Source organism: Scyliorhinus canicula, chromosome 9, assembly GCF_902713615.1.
Source record: "Scyliorhinus canicula chromosome 9, sScyCan1.1, whole genome shotgun sequence".
In the NCBI taxonomy this organism is placed as follows: domain Eukaryota; kingdom Metazoa; phylum Chordata; class Chondrichthyes; order Carcharhiniformes; family Scyliorhinidae; genus Scyliorhinus; species Scyliorhinus canicula.
In genome coordinates, this window is record NC_052154.1 from 80,252,840 (window position 1) to 80,271,664 (window position 18,825).

Consider the following 18,825-nt stretch of genomic DNA (forward strand, 5'->3'; position numbering starts at 1 on the left):
ATAGACAAATTCAAAGATGCCAGACAATGCTTAGACACCACACAACCCTGCCATGGCAATCTCTGCAAGACGTGCCAGATCATAGACATGGATACCACCATTACACGCGAGAACACCACCCACCATCTTGCCTGGGCTTGCGAAATCCTACCAACTGTCCTGGCTTGAGACAATTCAAACCTCTTTAACCTGGGGTAACACCTATCTCTGGATCTGTAAATATTCAATGACCTGCAAATGCTCGCATTCTAACATTGTCTGGCATCTTTGAATTTGTCTGTATATATGTTTCTGGAACAAACCTCTTCATTCACCTGAGGAAGGAGCAGTGCTCTGAAAGGTAGTGTTTGAAACAAATATTTTGGACTTTAACCTGGTGTAGTAAGACTTCTTCCTGTGCTCACCCCAGTCCAACGCCGGCATCTCCACATCATATATAAAAACAAGGTGAATGTTATAATATTCAAACATCCCTACCCAAAAATTAATAATCCACCATTAAGATATGGAACATTTGAAAAAAAAAATTTTTTTAAATTTAGAGTATCCAATTCTTTTTTTCCCAATTAAGAGGCAATTTAGCCTGGCCAATCCACCTAACCTGCACATCTTTGGTTGTGGGGATGAAACCCACGCAGACACGGGGAGAATGTGCAAACTCCACACAGACAGTGACCCGGCGGCCGGGATCGGACCCGGGTCCTCAACACCATGGGCAGCAGTGCTAACCACTGGGCGACCATGCCGCCCATCAGATATGCAACATTTTTAACTAATGAACTATTTCCTTCTGTATCCAATGACTTTTTAACGAACAATACGGACTTACCTCCTTCTTCCCATCCCCATCAAAGTCACAGAGTGCCAGTGATCGGACATTATCCCCAGTGACCTGTGTGAAAAGCACAAGCATTTCCAACTTGAATTGTTTCAAGCATTTTTGCTCATCATAATTTAATTGATATTGAAGATACAGAGCCACATCTCAAATCACTGGCCTCTCTTTAAAAAGGATGAGTTCTACTTTCTTTTATATTCTTTGATGGGAAGTAGTCGCTGCCCAGCATTTGTTGCCCATCCCTAATTGTCCTCGAGAAGATATAGTAATCCATGCCTTTTTGAACTGCTACTGTCCATGTGCTGTTAGGGAGGGAGTTCCAGGATTTTGACCATGCGACAAAGGAGGAACAGCTATATAATTCCAAATCTGCATAGGAGTTCCAAATTAGGATAGTGTTTGGAGATTTGTAAGAACATTAGGTTTGCATGTGCATTAGTGTTCTTGCACAACAACTCACACTCATATAGCACCTTTAATGTAGAATAATCCCCCAAATTGTTCCACAGAGTCATTACCAGACAAAAACAGAAGCAACAGCAAAAAAGATGTTAGCGTGGGTGTCTGAAACTTTGTCAAAGAAGTAGATTTTAAAGTGAGTCTTAAAAAATAGTGAACAAGGCAGAAGGTATTGGAAGGAAACTTCTGAATGTGAAATTTAGGTGGTTGATGGCAAGGTTGCCAATGTTGGGATCAAACGAGGAGAAATACATACAAAGGTAGTGTCAGTAGAGATTGTAGTGCTGAAGGAGGTATCCAAACATGGAGGGTCAAGGCCTTGAGAGGTAATAAATAGGAGGATGGGGATTTTTAATTTAAGGATCAGAGGTACTGGAAGGCGATGGAGGTCAACAAGTCAGGTAATAGTTGAGCAGGAATGAGTGCATGATAGGATAACAATAGTTGTTTAAGAGAAGGTAGATATGGTCAACCACCATTGGTTGTTGAAAGGATGAAGAGGGTAATGCAACACAGTCAGTCACAACTTATATCATTTTTTGAGTCCCATTATGGCTGTTTTGATGAGTATGGCAGGCATGGAATTTGATTGGGGAGATTCAAACATGGAGTGGTGGGAAGCAGGGACAGCTATTTGGGAGGCAGTAACACATTGACAAACTTTGGAAAGGAAAGGGAAGTTAGAGATATTGTAGCACTTTACAAAGACAGAGGGTTGAAGGATGGGTTTGTGAGATGATGGAGATTTGACTGAGCTGGACTGTACCCGAGGAGAGGGCACTGTTAACAATATCAGCCTGCATAGGTATCAGAAATGGAGGATGGTTATCCAATCATTGGGACTAGTGTGGAGGGAGCAGAGTTAGATTCATGAACACATGAATTCAGAGAAGGGATGAAGAAAGCTAATAGAAAGAGATGAATGTCCAAAACGAGGGCATTGACCAGGCTGGGGAATGATCTGATTTGGTGGATGTTGAAAAGTGTGGGGTAGGCATCAGGAAGCAACGGAGGCAGCTGAATGGTTGAACTCAACATTAGTGCCAAAGAAGTTGATGGACACAAGATTGCAGAAGGTATGGGCAGGAATGATATAAAGAAGCAGTGGGGCTATTTTATGCTTGCAGTATGATCCTGGCAGTTTCAACAGCGGACAGTACTTGATATGGTCCAGTCAGACCTGGTGTTGGGCTGGACCTAGTATTTCTGCAACAGATTAAAAATTGCAAACATACTACTGCAGAATCCACTTCATGAAATCATTCCTACGAAAACAAAATATCCCAAAGTGAAACAAACACCAGAGTATCTGCCATGATCCCACTTGGCAGCAAAAAGTACTGAATATTTTCAACTCCATCTCTAGGGCAAGTAATTTACTGTTGCTCAGTCACAGACATTTTTACTTTCTTTGAGGTTTTTTTTGTTGAAAATGATGGCACTCATACAGAAATCCAGGCAACATATTTTAAGTGCAGAATTTATTAAACTGTTTGCCGTAATGTGCAAAATCATTTGCTCTTCCTTTCGCCAACAGTAGGATGCCAACCTACATAAGCTTCAAGGCCTTTTTGAAATAGGTTGTACCTAATTGACTACGAACAATTGCACATCAATTAAATTCTTAATATGCCTTATTTAAAAAGTACATCTGCCAGATAATTTATAGATTCAGTTGTAGAAAAACCACGATGAGAGGATTATCTCAACACATGCCAGCTTCCCAAAGTGGAACACAGCGTAAAAGTCTGTGGGAACTGGTCACCTGCCCCAATAAATGTGGGCATGTAAATTAAAATGAAACATAAATGACAAAAATACAATGCATTTCCCATCTTTTTTAACTTGGTAGCTCCAGGTGCAAGGAATGTCAGTGCACTGCTGGTGTGCAGTGTTGCTGTGGAGAGCGGAGAAGGGATAGTATTACACTGTGCGGTGCCACTCTGCCCTACCTGCCTCCCTACCAAATTCTGGGATTCAGTCCTAGCGCAGTTGTGTGTTTCCATACCGTCCAGAAAAGGTCATTTCCTTCCTGATCAAAACCCTGGAGCGTGCAGTTCCCTCCGATAATTGCCAATGGAGAGGGTATCTCCCCAAGCTGCCCCAGTACTATTGCGTTGGCTCCATCTGCCACCTACAAAGAGAGAGAGAGAGAGAGAGTAACTAAATTTCTGAACAAGCTGCTTTAATAACTTAACCAACAAGTGCTGCTCCTGGTTACTCAAGACACACTGCTATCAGAGCAGGCTTCAGAATGTTACATCACAGAAAACATTTTCTTTTACAAAAAACTGCCTCTAACTGGCGGTTCCTGAAGTAAACAAAGTAACAAGTCCAATTACAGACATCAGTAAGTGTAGAGATATTTCATTCCCTCAGAAGCACTGAGAAATTATGTGACTAGCCAGAAAAAATAATTAATTATTTAACAATTCAATCTAAATTATAATAACCTGAAAATAATTTATGTAAAAGTAATTACACTTTAATTCTGTCTCTGATTAATTGTCTATATTTAGAGCACTAAGCATAATAAATGGAGGGAATTTTAGACTAGGATCAGGGGTGTGCACTCGCACTCTGCTTATATAGGATTACATAGGATGTAGAATACACAAACAGGCCATCCAGCCCAACCAGTCCACTTTAACCTTGTCCCACATAAAATCTATCATAATCCTTTATTCCCTTCATCCTCATATGCTGTAAATCTGCTTCCGCTTATACTCCCTGTAGTTGCAAGTTTCGCATCCTCACCACTCTGAGTAAAAATGTTTCTTCTGTTAAGTAATGGGTCAAGAGACATTCCAATTAGTTGTCTCATTTATGGTCAGTATCCAATAATTGACACTGATATGTAAAGGGGCTTCAGGTGACCTTTGTGTGAGGTGATGTGGTTAGAGTTTTGTGCAGAGTGTTGAAGTGAAATAAAGGTGTTGGTGAAAAGGAGCAGAACTTTTGACTCTTTATACAACAGCATCTAAATGTCTAACAAATGGTAGCAGAGGATGGTTGCTGTGCAAATGTGAAGGGTTGGAAGTTACAACTTTTCCAGACCAAACCAAGGAGTGAGTGAGAAAAAGAAAAGAAAACAAGATATATGGCTGAACCTAGGATAAAGATGGCCGGATATGACTATCCCCTGAAAGGGGATCGTACGACCAATGGAGAAGTGCAGTAGTTATGTGGACTAAGGTAACTGCCTTGGGAAAGAGAAAACAAGGTATGGCATTGGCTCTTTCTCTACCTTATGACAGTAAAATCCGGAGCAAAGTGTTTTCTGAGCTGGAATTGGAAGAGTTAGACTCAGAAAAAGGTCTGCAGCCTCTATTACATTATATGGATAAGATTTATAAAAAGGATGACTTGTTAAGTGCGTATGAAGCATGGTCAGATTTTGATCGGTTCTGGAAAATAGAAGATTTCTCCATTGAAGACTATATAATGGAATTTGGCAGACTATAAAAAGCTGCAGAAACACAACCTGGAATTTCCACAATCTGTGTTGGTCTTTAAATTACTTGACTGTGCTAGAGTGAGCAACATGGATAGGCTCCTGATTTTGACAGGAGTTCAGTTTGCGGATAAGGATACCTTATTCCATCAGATGACAGAAGCGTTTCTGGGGAAACATTCAATTCCGATGGCTATGATGACCCAAATAGGTCAGCCTGCAATAAAGCAGAATATGGAACTAACAGAATACTAACAGGATGGCAAAATCGTATGGCTACAAACAGGTCCCAAGACTATAGAAGGAGATCGAGACCCAGAAATTGTGAAGACAGAAACTCTGTTAGAACGTACAATAGGAAGATGAACCCCAGAAATGCAGGGGGCATGATAGATTGATGTTTTCGATGTGACCCTCAATACCATTATGCTTTCAACTGTCCAACACGTTATAATAGAGTGTTTGAAGCGGCACATGACATGGAAGAGTCAGAAAAGGATTTAAGATAGTCACCAGAAAGAAGGCATTGTCCTATTAACAAACAGTGTTACGCCGGTAATGTGGGTGTTGGTTGCAGAATCCTTCAATTGTGCTGTATTGGACAGTGGCTGCACATTTACTGTGTGTGGAATTGACTGGTTAAAATGTTACCTGGACTCCTTGAATGCTGAAAATCATAACAAGGTTAAGAAATTTTAAAGTTCCACAAGTTTCAGGTTTGGGGATGATAATACTCTGATGTCGCTGCGAAGAGTGGTGATTCCTTGCAATATTGCCGGAGTGAAGCATTTCATTAGCACGCATGTTGTATCAAGCGAGATACCTTTGCTTCTGAGCAGACCGTCGATGAAGAAAGTACACATGAAACTGGATATGGAACAAGATACGGTAACGGTTTTTGGAAAGACGGTGGACTTACAATTTACACAGTCGGGACACTATTGTATTGCATTACGGACAAATAATATTTCAAGTACAGTTGTTAAGGATGTGTTAATGGCAGTTGAAAATGGGACTTTAGCTGATAAAAAGCTTCTTGTATTAAAACTGCATAGGCAATTTGCGCATCAGTCTCCTCAGCGGCTGAAAAATTTATTAAAGGATCCAGGGGTAAGGGATGAAGACTATACTAAACTGATACAGGTTAGTGATTGCTGTGAAGTTTGTAGGAAGTACAGGACACCAGCACGACCGATAGTAACCCTACCTTTGGCCAGGGATTTTAACAACATTGTGGCCATGGACCTTAAGATGTGGAATAAAGCCAATAATATATTTATTTCGCATTTTGTAGATTTAACAACCAGATTTAGTCAATCAACAACTGTACGAGGTAAAGAAAAGAGTGTAATTCTGGATCAAATCATGGAAAAATGGATAGGAACAGAAATGGGCCCACCGGCAAAATTCCTTACGGACAATGGGGGAGAATTTGCTAATGATGAGTTCGGGATATGTGTGAAAACGTGACAATCACAGTTATGAATGCAGTCGAGGGAAACCCATTTAATAATAATGTCTGTGAAAGAAACCATGATGTAATCGATGACATGCTGCGGAAACTTTTGGTAGATAGACCGAACTGCAGGCTAAATTCAGCTTTAGCAGGGGCGGTACATGCAAAGAATTCATTGCAGATTGTTGGGGGCTATAGTCCCTATCAATTAGTGAATTATAGAAATCCTAAAATTCCATCCATTTTGGATGACCAGCCTCCAGCTTGGGAAGGTACTACAATTGGCTCTGCCTTTGCTGAGCATTTAAATGCATGACATAGCAGTAGAAAAGCCTTTTTAGAAGCAGAAGTCTCTGAAAGAATTCGCAGAGCTTCAAGGCATAATGTATGGCCATCAAATACCATTTTTCAGCAAGGAGATATAGTATGCTATAAGAGAGACAATTTTAATGAATGGAAAGGCCCAGGGAAGATCATAGGCATAGATGGCAAAACAATTAGTTTGCAACATGGCAATCAAACTGTGAGGGTACATTCATCAAGGATAATGGGTACAGATTACAAATTTTCAAATTTAGACAAAGCAGACGGACATGACGAGGAACCAGGGTCATCTGGTACGCACGTGTTACAGAACTATGAGGACCAGTTAACTGATATAGACAGGGCTTCTGTAGAGGAACACAATACTTCTGATTAATTAGAACAGGCCATTTTTCCGAAAGGACAACTGTCAAAAGTTGGTACAAAAGTGACATACTTGCCTGAAGGGTCTAGTCAATGGAAGGATGCAACTGTTATTAGTAGAGCAGGGAAGGCCAGTGGAAAGTATAAACATTGGTTGAATGTACAGCATTCAGGGGAGGGAGTCAAGACAATGGATTGGGAACACAAAGTTCAAAAATGGAGGACACAGAGACGCAGTGCCAGTTCAGATAGTACATCCGATAGTGAACAGGCCCACAGGAAAATGTTGAGACACAGCAGAAGGGAAAGATCAAGCAGCAGCAGTATAGAATGAGAAACCAGGTGGGAGAGGGGACGTAGTTTTTCAAGGTCTCAGAACAATAGTACGACTACAAATACTAATAGGAGTAGAAGCCCACATGCACATGAGATTTTGGTGGCTTCCAATCCATTAGGTGAAAAAGTTATCAAAGATGCCAAACAGCAAGAACTGCATTGTTGGAGTGAATTTGGGGTATACACGGAATTACTGGATAGGGGACAAAGAGCTCTATCCCACAGATGGATTTGCACAGAAAAGGTTCTTCCTGATGGAACTTATAAGGCTTGTGGCAAGGGGATTTGAAGAAAACTTAGAAGATCAGGATTTAAGGGTAGATTCACCTATGGCAGGAAAGGTTATTTTAAAGATCTTCTTGGCTCTATTAGCCACAAAGGCATGGGAATGCAAATCTATAGATATAAAAGCTGCTTTCTTGCAGCGACTTCAGCTCCAGAGAGACATTTTTCTCCGTCCTCCTAAAGAGGCAGCTAACACAGAAGGGGTACTCTGGAAGTTGAACAAATGTGTATAGGGATTAAATGATACGTCTAGAGTCTGGTATTTTTCGGTAAGGTCAGTTTTGTTAAAGTTAGGCTGTTGCCACTTAAAAGCAGATCTGGCAATGTTTTACTGGAACTATAAAGGAAATCTTTCTGGCATCTTTACGATGCATGTCAATGATTTTTTTGTGGTGTGAGACTAGTGATTTCAAAGCTATTGTAATCTCTGGTTTGAGGAAAGAATTCAGGGTTGGAAGTCAGGCTTCCGGTGCATTTAAATATGGACTGGAAATCGTACAGACTAAGTTAGGGGCAACTTTACGTCAGCAATCTTATTTGGAAAGCATCAGTCCAATGGCAAGTAGTTGTGGCCGGGTTTCACAAAAAGACGCAATGTTTTCAAAGATGGAAAAAGAGCAACTGCGAAGTTTAATTGGGCAACTGCATTGGTTAGGTAGACAGACTAGACCGGACATGAGTTTTGATGTCTTAGAGTAAAGTACAAAAATGAATGATCCCAAAGTGGAAGACATAATAAGAGCAAATAAAGCGTTGGTCAAACTAAAATTGCAGGTGTGTGTTTTGAGGTTCCCAGTTTTAGGTGACCTTAAGCACTTGAAACTCAGTTTATAGTGATGCGTCCTATGAAAATTTATGTGATGGAGTTTCAAGCGCAGGTTTTATAATTTTCTTTTTGGGGAACAATGGTAAATGTTGCCCTCTTGTGTGGGAAACAAAGAAAATAAGGAGAGTGGTCAAAAGCACTTTGACTGCTGAGACGTTAAGTCTTGTAGAGGCGGTGGATATGGCCTTTTATATATCTCAGCTACTGACAGAAATTTTAGGATTAGGGGATTTGGGTAATATACCTATTAAACGTCACATTGACAATAAATCCCTGTGGGAAAATGTGCACTCTACATAAATTGTCAATGAAAAAAGGTTAAGGATAGACATCGCAAGTTTGAAGCAGATGTTGGACAGAGGGGAAATAGCAAAAATTAAATGGGTCGACGTAGCTATCAATTATCAGACTGTTTTACAAAAACAGGGGCTAGTGTTGTATTTTATATTTTCCCCGCGTCTTGACTGTGATAGAGAAATTCAAACAGCATTCATTAGATAAGCAAAACTGAACTTTATTCACTAATTAGAACTGCTAGCAGAAATGGCAGAAACTTGGAAAGTCGGAAGGCAGTCAATTACAAACTGCGGAGTCCGTCCCAAGTCTGCGATAGTACAGAAAAGAAGGCGATTCTTATACATTATAGGATCAAGATAACATGAATACAGCTTGGTCAGGAATTTGATCAAAAGTAAAACATAAGTAATAATCGTTACAATGGCGTCACCTTGCTGACCTCCAGGGGACTTGAGTTTCATATCATTATCTTGTCTTTGTTTTAAGAAAGGGAAGAAGTTGTTTAGGAACAGAAAGAAATAGTTGTTCAGCTTGTTATGTATTAAGACTACTTCTAGTTCCAAGCCTTATCTAGACTCTCAGGACATGCTGACTATGTGTATTCTGAATCTGTGTCTTAGGTTAAATTCAATTGTACCAAGAAGACTTGACTAGTTTTCCCATCATGCCATTATTTGCTTCACACAATACCACACTAGTTCACAGAAACTTTTGGATATTGTTAATGAAGGACGCCTGTTTCTGTGACTGGTTTTTTTTCTTCCAAAAAAATGAGAGAAAAAAAGGCTGGAAATTGCGTGTGTGTTTTTGACTTTCATGTAATTTTGTTTTCACCTAATTATTTTTTTTTCTCCAAGGAAGAGGAGACTGTTAAATAATGGATTAAGAGACATTCCAATTAGTTGTTTCATTTATGTTAAGTATCCGATAATTGACACCGATATGTAAAGGGGCTTCAGGTGGCCTTTGGGTAAGGTGATGTGATGTTAGAGTTTTGTGCAGAGTCTGTTGAAGTGAAATAAAGGTGCTGGTGAAAAGGAGCAGAACTTTTGACTCTTTTTATACAACAGCAACTAAATGTCTAACATCTTCTGAATTTCTTATTGGATTTCTTGGTCCCTATTCAATATCAATGGTGTCTAGTTATGCACTTCCCTACAAATGGAAACATTCTCTCTCCACTCTATCAACACCTTCCATAATTTTCAATACCTTTACTAGGTCATCCCTCTGCCTCCTTTTTCAAGACATCAGAATTTCTTAGATCACTCGACCAAAGACTCCTCTATTGAAATGCGTTGTATTGTGAAAAGGCTAAGTGGTTTAGTGGGTGAGCAGACTTGTTTCATCTGTGGGCAGTGAGTTTTAATCAAGCACAGAGGGGATGAAGTTCTTTCTTTAACTAGAGCAATGCTACAGCCAAAAATGAGTTCCCAGCATAGAACATACAATGCAGAAGGAGGCCATTTGGCCCATCGAGTCTGCACCAACCCGCTAAAGCCCTCACTTCCACCATATCCCCGTAACCCAATAGACCCTCCTAACCTTTTTTGGACACTAAGGGCAATTTAGCATGGCCAATCCATCTAACCTGCATGTCTTTGGACTGTGGGAAGAAACCGGAGCACCCGGAGGAAACCCACGCACACACGGGGAGAACATGCAGACTCCGCACAGACAGTTACCCAGCAGGGAATCGAACCTGGGACCCTGGCGCTGTGAAGTCACAGTGCTAGCCACTTGTGCTACCATGCTACTCAACAGTTGAAAACAGATCAGTATGGGCCACTATTACCACTTTATGGCAATTTCTTTTAGAGGTTAATAAGAATAAAAGTGAATAGAAGGTAACCGGAAGGATGAAGTCATCAAAACCAATTGTGGTAGTTTTTGTTAGGTTTTCAAGACATATGACTTCCGGTTGCGGCTATGTGGAGCTAAGCCGCACGTTCGGCAGCTCCCGCTTTAATAGGACTTGTGGGATCTTTTAAGGGTCCCAAACAGCACTGATTCGACGATTCCCGGTAGATAAAGGGGTCTGGAGCAAAACCCCCCAGGATTTATGGTGCGGACTCGGAGTGCGGCGAGGAGAAAAACGGCAGCAGCTCCCCTGGAAAAATGGAGGAAGCTGGACAAAATGGCGGCCGGTGGAGCCCCTGAGGAGTGGAGGCAGTGGGCGGAGGAGCAGCAGGCGGCCCTTCTGCGCTATTTTACGGATCTGAAAGGGGAGTTATTGGAATCCCTGAAGATGACGACTAGTAAGCTGCTGGAGACCCAGACAACCCAGGGTGCAGCGATACTGGAGTTGCAGCAGCAGGCCTCTGAGCTCGAGGAGGAGGATTCGGCCCTCGTGGGGAAGGTGGAGATACACGAGGCGCTTCATAAAAAGTGGCAAGATCAGTTCGAGGAGATGGAGCTTCGGTCACGGAGGAAGAACCTGCGGATCCTGAGCCTCGAGGAGGGGCTGGAGGGGTCGGACCTGTCGGCCTATGTGGCCGTGATGCTGAACTCTCTGGTGGGGGCAGGATCCTTCCATCTGCCCCTGGAGCTGGAGGGGGCCCACAGAGTACTGGCCAGGCGGCCTAAGGCGAATGAACCCCCGTGGGCGGTGCTGGTGCGGTTCCATCGGTTCAGTGACCGGGAGTGTGTTCTCCGATGGGCCAAGAAGGTGAGGAGTAGCAAGTGGGAGAATTCGGTAGTGCGTATCTACCAGGACTGGAGTGCGGAGGTGGCCAAGTGGAGAGCCGGGTTTAACCGGACGAAGGCGGTGCTCCACAGAAAGCAGGTGATGTTCGGCATGTTGCCGCCTGCGCGCCTGTGGGTCACCTACAAGGACCGGCATTACTACTTTGAGTCCCCGGAGGAAGCGTGGACCTTTGTGCAGGCTGAAAAGTTGGACTCGAACTAGAGATTGGGGGCTGTGGGAGTTTTTCAATTTCTGTATCACTGTTTATGCTGTTGCTGGTTATTCTGTTTGTTTCTGTTTTTTCTCTCGCTTTCGGACGATATGGGTTATGGTTTTGTGTTTTAAGGGGGGTATTGGGGTTTGTGGTTGATCTGTGTCTTCGTTTGTGGAGTTGGTGGATGGGTTGGGACTGCTGTTTGGGAGCTGCGTTAGTGGGGTGGGGCAGTGAGAAAGCGCGGGCTTTTCTCTGGTTTCCCGCGCTGCGGGACGAGGGGGGTGGGGCTGGAGGCAAGGGGCGTGGATATCAGTTCCGTTTTCCCGCGCTGGAGCGGTGCCAAGGAGCTGCTGCGGGGGGGGGGGGGGGGGGGGGGGGGGGGGGGGTGTTTTCACATTTGAAGGGGCTGAAGGCGGACGTGGCCATGCACCAGGAGACCCACCTGAAGGTGGCGGACCAGGTCCGTCTGAGGAAGGGGTGGGTGGGGCAGGTTTTCCATTCAGGGCTCGACTCGAAGAACAGGGGGGTGGCGATCCTGGTGGGGAAGAGGGTGGCGTTTGAGGCGTCTGAGGTTGTGGCTGATAGTGGTGGCAGATATGTGATGGTGAGCGGTAAGCTGCAGGGGGAGAGGGTTGTGTTGGTAAATGTGTACGCCCCAAATTGGGATGATGCTGGTTTCATGAGGCGTATGTTGGGCCGCATTCCTGGCCTGGAGGTAGGGGGCTTGATCATGGGGGGGGTGACTTCAATACGGTGCTGGATCCCCTACTGGATCGTTCTAGTTCAAGGACAGGCTGGAGGCCGGCAGCGGCCAAGGTGTTGAGGGGGTTTATGGACCAGATGGGAGGGGTGGATCCCTGGAGGTTCGGGAGGCCGAGGGCTCGGTAGTACTGCTTTTTTCTCCCATGTGCACAGGGTTTATTCCCGCATTGATTTCTTTGTTTTGAGTCGGGGACTGGTCCCGAGGGTGGAGGAGGCCGAGTATTCGGCTATTGCGATTTCGGACCATGCTCCGCATTGGGTGGATCTGGAGATGGGGGAGGTGCAGGACCAGCGCCCGCTTTGGCGTCTGGACGTGGGGTTGTTGGCTGATGAGGTGCGTAGGAGGGTTCGGGGATTTATCGAGAGGTACCTCGAGGCCAATGATACTGGGGAGGTCCAGGTGGGGATGGTGTGGGAGGCTCTGAAGGCAGTGGTTAGGGGGCAGCTGATCTCCATCCGAGCCCATAGGGAGAGGGGGGAGAGGAGGGAGAGGGAGAGACTGGTGGGGGAGCTGTTGAGTGTGGATAGGAGGTACGCGGAGGCCCCAGAGGAGGGATTGCTGGGGGAGCGGCGTAGCTTGCAGGCCAAGTTTGATTTATTGACCACCAGAAAGGCAGAGACACAGTGGAGGAAGGCGCAGGGAGCGGTCTATGAGTATGGAGAGAAGGCGAGCAGGATGCTGGCGCATCAGCTTCGTAAGCGGGACGCGGCTAGGGAGATTGGTGGAGTGAAGGATAGGGGTGGGTATGTGGTGCGGCAGGGGGCAGAGGTCAATGAGGTCTTTAGGGACTTTTACCGGGAACTGTACCGGTCGGAGCCGCCGGCGGTGGGAGGGGGAATGGAGAGTTTTTTGGACAGGCTGCGATTTCCAAGGGTGCAGGAGGAGCAGGTGGAGGGATTGGGGGGCGCCGATCGAGCTGGTCAGTGGGATTGGCCACATGCAGTCGGGGAAGGCGCCGGGACCGGATGGGTTCCCGGTTGAATTTTACAAGAAAGATGCGGACCTGCTGGGCCCCTTGTTGGTTAGGACCTTCAACGAGGCATGGGAGGGGGGTGTTTTGCCCCCGACGATGTCTCGGGCGCTGATTTCCCTGATCCTGAAGCGTGATAAGGACCCCTTGCAGTGCGGATCATACAGTCCAATTTCACTGCTGAATGTAGACGCCAAGTTGCTGGCGAAGATCTTGGCCATTAGAGGACTGGGTGCCGGGGGTGGTACATGAAGATCAGACGGGTTTTGTGAAGGGGCGGCAGCTGAACACTAACGTGCGAAGGCTGCTAAATGTGATAATGATGCCGGCAGTAGAAGGAGAGGCGGAGATTGTGGTGGCATTGGATGCGGAGAAGGCCTTTGACAGGGTTGAGGGGGGTACTTGTGGGGGGTGTTGGAGAGGTTCGGGTTTGGGGTGGGGTTTATTAAATGGGTGAGGTTGCTGTACGAGGCCCCGATGGCGAGTGTAGCGACAAATGGGAGGAGGTCCGAGTACTTCAGGCTCCACCGTGGGACGAGGCAGGGGTGCCCCCTGCCCCCTTGCTTTTTGCGTGGCAATTGAGCCTCTTGCCATGGCTCTCAGGGAGTCGGGGAGGTGGAGGGGTTTTGTGCGAGGTGGGGAGGAGCACCGAGTGTCGCTGTATGCGGACGACTTGCTGCTGTATATAGCAGACGTGGTGGGGGAAATGCCGGAGGTGATGGAGATTCTTGCTGAGTTTGAGAGTTTCTCGGGCTATAAATTGAACCTGGGCAAGAGTGAGCTGTTTGCTGTACACCCGGGAGATCAGGAGGAGGGGATTGAGGGGATTGGTAGGCTCCCGCTAAAGAGGGCAGTGAGGAGTTTTCGGTACTTGGGGGTTCAGGTGGCTAGGAGCTGGGGGACTCTGCACAAGCAGATGGAGGAGGAATTTAAACGGTGGGACATGCTGCCGTTGTCATTGGCGGGTAGAGTACAGTCCGTTAAAATGACGGTGCACCCGAGGTTCTTGTTTTTGTTTCAGTGTCTCCCCATTTTCATTCTGAGGGCCTTTTTTAGGAGGGTGAACAGCAGCATTCTGGGATTTGTTTGGGCGCACGGGACTCCGAGGGTAAAGAGGGTCTTTTTGGAGCGGGGCAAGGATAGAGGGGGGCTGGCGCTGCCCAACTTCTCTGGGTACTATCGGGCGGCTAACGTCTCGATGGTACGTAAGTGGGTAATGGATGGGGAGGGGGCAGCATGGAAACGGATGGAGATGGCGTCCTGTGGAGGCACGAGCCTGAAGGCACTGGTAACGGCGCCGTTGCCGCTCCTTCCAATGAGGTACACTACGAGCCCTGTGGTGGCGGCTACCCTCAAAATTTGGGGGCAGTGGAGGCGACACAGGGGGGAAGTGGGGGGCTCGGAGGAGGCCCCGCTGCGGGGGAACCACCGGTTTGTCCCAGGGAACATGGATGGCGGGTTCCTGGGGTGGCACAGGGCGGGCATTAGGAAGTTGGAAGACCTGTTCATTGACAGGAGGTTTGCGAGCCTTGGTGAACTGGAGGAGAAGTTTGAGCTCCCCCCGGGGAATATGGTCAGGTACCTTCAGGTCAAGGCGTTTGCTAGGCGGCAGGTGGAGGGATTCCCTTCGCTGCCCCTGCGGGGGGTAAGGGATAGGGTACTTTCGGGGGTGTGGGTCGGGGATGGGAAGGTGTCTGACATCTACCAGGTGATGCAGGAGGTGGAGGAGGCGTCGGTAGAGGAGCTGCAGGCTAAGTGGGAGGTGGATCTGGGGGAGCAGATTGAGAAAGGGACATGGGCGGACGCCCTGGAGAGGGTGAACTCCTCCTCTTCATGTGCGAGGCTTAGCCTCATCCAGTTTAAGGTGCTGCACCGGGCCCACATGTCCGGGTGTAGGAGGAGTAGGTTCTTTGGGGACGAAGACAGGTGTGTCAGGTGTTCGGGGAGTCCAGCGAACCATGCCCATATGTTCTGGGCATGCCCGGCACTGGAGGAGTTCTGGAGGGGGTGGCAAGGACGGTGTCGAGGGTGGTAGGATCCAGGGTCAAGCCAGGCTCGGGACTAGCGATATTTGGGGTTGGGGTGGAGCCGGGAGTGCAGGAGGCGAAAGAGGCCGATGTTTTGGCCTTTGCGTCCCTGGTAGCCCGGCGGAGGATCTTGCTGCAGTGGAAACATGCGAGACCTCCGAGTGTGGAGACCTGGATTAATGACATGGCGGGATTCATTAAGCTGGAGAGGGTCAAGTTCGCCCTGAGGGGGTCGGTACAAGGGTTCTTTAGGAGGTGGCAACCTTTCCTCGACTTTCTGGCTCAACTATAAGGAACTAGGTCAGTAGCAGCAGCAACCCGGGGGTGTGGGGGGGGTGTTTAGGGGGATAGTGTTTAAGTTAATTTGCTTATTGTTAATTTATTTTGTTGTCTATTGGGCTTGGGGGGGGGGGGGGGTTTGTTATATGCTTTGTTACGGGTGCTGGGGGGTGTTTGTTATTGTTACTGCTATTATTGTTCTGTTGATATTTATTTTTCAAAAATTCCAATAAAAATATTTACAAAAAAAAGGTTTTCAAGAGATATAAAGTGTCTGTCTTCGGAAAAAAACTGAAGAGACACAATTTGCATTGTCTCACTGACTGGCACAAATAATCATGATGTAATCATGATGGAGATTGTGAGCTATGATCCGAAACAGGTTGATAAAGGTAGAATAGAATAATTGGCACAAGAATGAATGGGATTGAATCACAAGTGAAAGTAGTCACCAATATTTGAAGAAAGAACAGAATAGGAGTCAGGAACCCCAAATTAAGGCAAAGAAAGAGAGCCAAAAGTTAAATATTAACTTTGAGATAAATATCAACTACCAGATAAATATAAATAAAGGAAAAATGCATTTATTTTGTGCTTTCCAGAACCTCAGGACGTCCCAAACTGCTTTACATCCAATGAAGAACTTTCCAATGTATTGTCAATGTTATAATGTAGTAAATGTAACGGCCAATTTATGCACATCAAGGTCACATAAAGAGCAATGTGAATGACCATTTTTATTTTAGTGATGTTAACCAAAAGATAAATAATGGCCATAACACTGGAGAATTCCCCTTCATACCATAGGATTTTTTTATGTTGACCCAAGATGATAGACAGGACCTCTGTTTAACATCTCAACTGAAGTGCAACTCTACAAGTGCAGCACTCCTGTAACAGTTCTTCATGTCTATTTCCCTTATTTTGCCGTTCTTATTTTGATCCATGGATGATAAATGGGCAAATCTCTTTAAGACAAGCAGCCTGTATTTTTAATTCAATCAGACGAATCTAGAAGTTACAGGAGAGATCACTTTGCTAGCCTGTGTTTGTTTGAATAGGAGACCACGGACCTGGCGGCACAGTGAGAGAGATAGGTTGGGACTCAGTTTAATTGATTGGCTTATGTCAATAAATTGGTCCAAAAGGAGATACTCCACCTGGTAACAGGTGGAGACTGGGTTACATTCCAGTGGAATGCTTTTCAGAGTCCCAAGGACTTTCAGTTTTGATTCTGGCAAGAACTTGCCAACTCTCCGCAGAAAAGCTGTTGTGATTGCAATCACTCTCTCCAGAAAGACAAAGGCACAATTGACTATATTTCTCTCCAGAAAGCTGGCTGTGAGTGCTATCCCTCTCCAGTAAGCCTGCTGTGAGTGCTATCCCTCTCCAGAAAGTCTGCATGAGTGTTATCCTTCTCCAGAAAGTCTGCATGAGTGTCATCCTTCTCCAGAAAGCCTGCTGTGAGAGCTATCCTTCTCCAGAAAGCCTGCTGTGAGAGCTATCCTTCTCCAGAAAGCCTTCTGTGAGTGCTATCCCTCTCCAGAAAGTCTGCATGAGTGTTATCCTTCTCCAGAAAGCCTGCTGTGAGTGCTGTCCTTCTCCAGAAAGCCTGCTGTGAGAGCTATCCTTCTCCAGAAAGCCTGCTGTGAGTGTTATCCTTCTCCAGAAAGCCTGCATGAGTCCTATCCTTCTCCAGAAAGCCTGCTGAGAGTGTTATCCTTCTCCAGAGAGCCTGCTGTGAGTCCTATCCTTCTCCAGAAAGCCTGCATGAGTGTTATCCTTCTCCAGAAAGCCTGCTGTGAGTTATTCTTCTCCAGAAAGCCTGCACGAGTCCTATCCTTCTCCAGAAAGCCTGCTGTGAGTGCTATCCTTTTCCAGAAAGCCTGCATGAGTCCTATCCTTCTCCAGTCAGCCTGCTGTGAGTCCTATCCTTCTCCATAGAGCCTGCTGTGAGTGCCATCCTTCTCCAGAAAGCCTGCTGAGTCCTATCCTTCTCCAGAAAGCCTGCTGTGTGTGCTATCCTTCTCTAGAAAGCCTGCAGCAGTGCTATCCTTCTCTAGAAAGCCTGCAGCAGTGCTATCCTTCTCTAGAAAGCCTGCTCTGAGTGCTATCCTTCTCCAGTCAGCCTGCTGTGAGTCCTATCCTTCTCCATAGAGCCTGCTGTGAGTGCTATCCTTCTCCAGAAAGCCTGCTGTGAGTGTTATCCTTCTCCAGAAATCCTGCTGTGAGTGCTGTCCTTCTCCAGAAAGCCTGCTGTGTGCGCTATCCTTCTCCAGAAAGCCTGCATGAGTCCCATCCTTCTCCAGTCAGCCTGCTGTGAGTCCTATCCTTCTCCATAGAGCCTGCTGTGAGTGCCATCCTTCTCCAGAAAGCCTGCTGTGAGTCCTATCCTTCTCTAGAAAGCCTGCTGTGTGCGCTATCCTTCTCTAGAAAGCCTGCTGTGAGTCCTATCCTTCTCCAGTCAGCCTGCTGTGAGTCCTATCCTTCTCCAGAAAGCCTGCTGTGAGTCCTATCCTTCTCCAGAAAGCCTGCTGTGAGTGCTATCCTTCTCCAGAAAGCCTGCATGAGTCCTATCCTTCTCCAGTCAGCCTGCTGTGAGTCCTATCCTTCTCCATAGAGCCTGCTGTGAGTGCCATCCTTCTCCAGAAAGCCTGCTGTGAGTCCTATCCTTCTCTAGAAAGCCTGCTGTGTGCGCTATCCTTCTCTAGAAAGCCTGCAGCAGTGCTATCCTTCTCTAGAAAGCCTGCAGCAGTGCTATCCTTCTCTAGAAAGCCTGCTCTGAGTGCTATCCTTCTCCAGAAAGCCTGCTGTGAGTGCTATCCTTCTCCAGAAAGCCTGCTCTGAGTGCTATCCTTCTCCTGAAAGCCTGCTGTGAGTGCTATCCCTCTCCAGAAAGTCTGCATGAGTGTTATCCTTCTCTAGAAAGCCTGCTGTGAGAGCTATCCTTCTCCAGAAAGCCTGCTGTGAGTGCTATCCTTCTCCAGAAAGTCTGCTCTGAGTGCTATCCTTCTCCAGAAAGCCTGCTCTGAGTGCTATCCTTCTCCAGAAAGCCTGCTGTGTGTGCTATCCCTCTCCAGTAAGCCTGCTGAGTGCTATCCTTCTCTAGAAAGCCTTGTGAGTGCTATCCTTCTCCAGAAAGCCTGCTGTGAGTGCTATCCTTCTCCAGAAAGCCTGCTCTGAGTGCTATCCTTCTCCAGAAAGCTTGCTGTGAGTGCTATCCTTCTCTAGAAAGCCTTCTGTGAGTG

At 46.2% G+C, this 18,825-nt stretch overlaps 1 protein-coding gene across 2 annotated transcripts in view; it reads right to left on the minus strand.

Annotated features, from left to right (window-relative positions):
- Nucleotides 1-18,825, minus strand: part of bbs2 (Bardet-Biedl syndrome 2) — a 104,974-nt gene that overhangs the window by 73,486 nt on the left and 12,663 nt on the right. For both annotated transcript variants that reach the window (XM_038807029.1, XM_038807028.1), the window contains exons 4-5: nt 3,306-3,431; nt 830-892 (exon numbers count right to left, since the gene is read on the minus strand). In XM_038807029.1, coding sequence (XP_038662957.1) covers nt 830-892; nt 3,306-3,431 — 189 coding nt within the window. The remainder of the gene's footprint in view (nt 1-829; nt 893-3,305; nt 3,432-18,825) is intronic.